The sequence below is a fragment of the Mixophyes fleayi genome, chromosome 6 (assembly GCF_038048845.1).
Source record: "Mixophyes fleayi isolate aMixFle1 chromosome 6, aMixFle1.hap1, whole genome shotgun sequence".
Lineage (NCBI taxonomy): Eukaryota > Metazoa > Chordata > Amphibia > Anura > Limnodynastidae > Mixophyes > Mixophyes fleayi.
Window position 1 is genome coordinate 204,268,536 of NC_134407.1, and position 4,417 is coordinate 204,272,952.

At 38.8% G+C, this 4,417-nt stretch overlaps 1 protein-coding gene across 1 annotated transcript; it reads left to right on the forward strand.

Moving 5' to 3' along the window:
- The first annotated feature begins 690 nt into the window (after positions 1 to 690).
- LOC142160558 (E3 ubiquitin-protein ligase TRIM58-like) lies at positions 691 to 4,092 on the forward strand. The gene is made up of 2 exons (XM_075215423.1): positions 691 to 776; positions 1,019 to 4,092. The coding sequence occupies exon 2, from the start codon at positions 1,183 to 1,185 to the stop codon at positions 2,431 to 2,433; it is 1,251 nt and encodes a 416-aa protein (XP_075071524.1). The 5' UTR covers positions 691 to 776; positions 1,019 to 1,182; the 3' UTR covers positions 2,434 to 4,092.
- Positions 4,093 to 4,417: the final 325 nt, after the last annotated feature.

Here is a 4,417-nt window from a genome sequence, read left to right on the forward strand (position 1 = left end):
CTGTACCCCGGGTTACAAGAACAGGTGCCATCTCCTGGGGTAGATGGCAAAATATATGTAGTTATATAAGTAGGAAGTGGAATGTGGTTCATGTCCATCAAGTTACATCTTTTCTTAATTCTATTTGTTAACATAGATTTTTCTAATTGGTTTCTAATTGGTTTGGTTTCAGGTTATAGTTCTCCCGTGCTCTGTATTATATACACAGAAGACTTGTGACAAAGCTACTAGTCCAATAGTATCACTGTCGTTGTTATAGGGACAGCTCTCTTAACCACTGAATAGATGCTTCAGTCAGAGAAAAGTTTCTTTGTGCAAGTAATCATATTTTGCCTCTTTAACATATCTGCTGGCCACAATAGTTAGGGCATACCCAATTCAGATTTTTGCAACAATTCAAATCCACTGGCATATAGTAATAATAAGACATTTGTTTCTATAATCAAGTTTAACACATCACTTCTTGCACAGGTATGCTATTAAATGATGCGTACAGTGTTTTGATGTAGACTATTGGCTTTTTCCAATTCAATAATGTCTTTTTGAATATTGAGGTGTAGTACTGCAACCGAATGCTGAAGGTCTTTGTTTAGAATTAAAACCTTGCCTTGGGCTAGTCTAAGATAATTGTGCTGTTCATCCGGCTGAAGGTGTATCTGTCTTTCAGGCCAGTTGTTCCTTGATAATGGCCCCAATGCAACATACTTCAGAATTCTTGCTTACTGCATTGTAATTCCTGTCCAAGAGGCTGAGGTCATAGTACATCGGTGACACTGGTAAGGAAAACGAAACAAGGATCACTTTGAATAGTTATAATTTAAGCTGACATATATTCACCAAACTTTAGTGTTTGTAGTAAAAGTATTAATTCTCTGTACTATGTTAACAATGACGAATAAACGCTTATGGGCAATCTCTCCACACCTTATATTTCGAACAGTTCAAAACAAGTCAGACCAGTTTTCTGGTGAGAAAAAAAAAATGTTGATTTTATTTTATCGTTCTTTCCTTGCTTTAGTCATAGTGACAAATACAGCAACTGTTCACTCATAGCGACAGATCTTGTAACACCGAGACGTGAACACAACTTCTGCCGGGTCTGTCTTGATGGTGTGCTGGATACACAGGAGGGACCTGGAGCTTATACCTGTCCTGACTGCAAAGTGAAGTTCCTGTAGCAACATGGCAGAACATTTTCTCTCTAATAAGACAGAGGAAATAAAGACTTGCATCATCTGTACTTATTGTGACTCTCCTGTACCTGCTGTTAACGCCGGTCTGATGTGTGAAGCTTCCATGTGCGATCATCACCTGAGAATACACAGCAAGTCAGCACAACATGTCTTATCTGACCCCGTCACTTCTCAAGAGAGCAGTAAATGCTCCGTCCCCAAGAAGATCCCGGAGCATAACTGTCCTGAGGACATTGCCTGTAACTGTGGGACCTGCAGACTTGATGGAAAACACAGTGGACACCAGGATGAACTGGTACAAGAGAAAGCTGAGAAGGAGATATTGATAAATGTTCCGGAGAAACTGTCCTTAAAGAGAAAGCAAACTGAGAAGAGAGTCCAGAGTGTACAGGAGCACAAGAAAGGAGCACAAGAAACAACAGCTGGTAGAAACAAGAGAGCCACTGTTCTGTTTAGCGATCTTATCAAACATCTGAAGAATAAAGTTCTGAATGGGATCTCCAAGCAGGAAGAGCAAGTCTCACTCTGTTATCCAATTCAGCAGCTGGGAATCAAGAAGGGTGAGCTGTCCAGGAAGATGCTTTACCCGAAGGAGCTGACAATCATGCCCGGTCCAGTATGGAATACCAAGGGGGGAAATAAGGAGGCCACATGCACTAACTTAACTGATATTGTGACTAACTTGGAGAAAGGGATCTATATTCAGGAGGCATCAAACATGTTGCTTGACATAAATACAGCGGGTAATAATGTACTTCTGACAAGTGACTTGAAATCGGCTTTATGGTCAGTGGTAAGCCAGAGTTACCCAAAAACAAGAAAAAGATTTAAAGACCCTCAAATTTTAAGCCTCAGTAAATTTAGCACAGGGAAACATTACTGGAGAGTGGAGACCAGTAAAGCAGGAAATTGGAGGGTAGGGATGTGCTATCGTAGTATAGCCAGGAAAGGGTTTGGGTCTTATATCGGATGTAATAACAAATCCTGGGGCTTGTGCAAATGGAATAATCAGTTTTCAGTAATGCATAACTGTAAGGAGATTCCGTTATCTCAAAGTTTGTCTTGTCAGAGATTGGGGATATATCTGGATTATGAGGCCGGGCAGTTGTCCTTTTATGAGCTGTGTGACCCGATCAGACACTTACACACCTTCACTGCCACCTTCACCGAACCTCTACACGCTGCGTTCAGAATCTGGTTAGATTCACTCGGAGCAGCCTGGATCTTACTAAAGAGCTAGAATTAGCAGCGTCCTGGTTATACTAGCAGACGAGATCACCAAAACCACCACAGTCTATTCCACAGACTGCGTAGGTGCTTGACCCCTGTTTGCCAGCGACAAACCAAACTGATAACCTTATTATACAACACACATAGTGCTATTTTCTGATAGATATCTTGCCCTGTTTATGCCCATCAATTAATTTTCAAATACCAACATTTTTTATCCAATGTTATAAAATGCACTGGAATATGTACAGATGAAGTGGAGATTATTGCATTGAATGGTTTAATATACCACAGAATATTTATTTTTGCAATTAACCTAAACATCCCAAATATTTCAGAGCTACATTAATCACATAATATACATTATAATTTTTTTTTTGCCATTTTTCACCAAAACTGTGTACTATCTGAACCTTAATTGCATTCTATTAAGTAAAATTGCTCATTATATTTGCATTGGACGCAAAGCAGTATGAAATAGTTCTTTCAATCCAAGATAACTGGTTAACAAAGAAAAATATACTCTTATTGGCAATTTCTCCACACCTTATGTATCTACAGTGTGTAATAGTTCATAACTGGTAACTTGCAAGCAATTCAAAATACAAAAGATTGTGCACTCTAAGGGATATATAAACTGCGGGTATAGCAACCAATCAGATTCTAGTTCTCATTTATTTAGTACATTCTACAAAATGACAGCTAGAATCTGATTGGTTGCTGTAGGCAACATCTCCCCTTTTTCAAACCCACAGTTTTTTAAATATTCCCTTGAAACTCTTATCTTGTACTTTGCTGCATTACATCAGTGTTTTGAAAAACTTATCAGTCTAATAACCTCAGTGGACTTAAATACATTATTTTGGCATGTATAGGAAAGATAGTCATGATATGATGTTATACTTATTAATGGCAAAAAAAAGAAAAATCGTTGGGTATTTACTATTAATAAAAATGTATCATTTGAAGTTACCTTTACTTTTTGGGTGGGTTTGACTAGTATGACAGCACAAATTGTATTCTTTCTTAATACCTAGGACGCCACTGGACAAAGTGCATTGGGTGTGCAGTATAAAAGGACTTGATTTGTAAACCAGATGGTCAGCCCGGTACACATCATGATACCCGTCTACTATGGATGCCTTGGCAAAATTGGAGTGCACTTAAGTGTGCAGGGAGGGGGGGATATCAAAATCCAACTTCCTACCATTTTAGAGCCACACCTTTTAATTGCCATAGTTTAGACGTATTTATGCCCTACATTTATCACAATAGTGCATTAGAATGTCAACAGCAGCACAAAGTATATCAGCTCTGCCAACTCCTTCCTGTCCTGGTGTAGCTCCTCCCTAGCTCCTCTCACTTGATGTGGGAGCTAGGATATCATGTAGCCAATCAGAATATCTACATTTTACCAACAGCACGGAGTAGCGATGCGAAGTTCCATTCACATTGATAAGGGAAAATTATGGTGTCAAACACACCTGAAATTAAATTCATACCTCCAACTTGTTTCTCATGGCTATCTATGTATGGGGTTTGTGTATGGGTTATTTTCTTCTGGGGCGGCTAATCATATATTTTGTAAGTAATCTATGCATGTGTTTTACATATGACTGAGATAAGAAGACATTATCAAGTAAATAAAGTGGTTGCAAAATGTTTTAAATACTTTTATTTTCTGGTGTGTTATTGGGATAGATAACCCAAGTTCAGTGGAAATATATATAGTTCAAAGTAGTTCAATGTTTTAACTTTCTGGAGGGTCTGGACTTTTATTTTCTTATTGAGTTTTTGTAAGAGTTACTATCTGGTCTTGGAAAACTGCAAATGACTTCGGGATCTGTAGACCCAGTACTAGTAGCTAATTATTGGCTGCTAGTGTTGTAGGTATTTATAATAATGCAATGCTCGGTTCCCTGGCAGTACTGGCTGGCAGCGGTTAGAGGAGATTTTTGTTTGCTAGGCCAGCGCAGGGTCTTTCTGCGCATGCG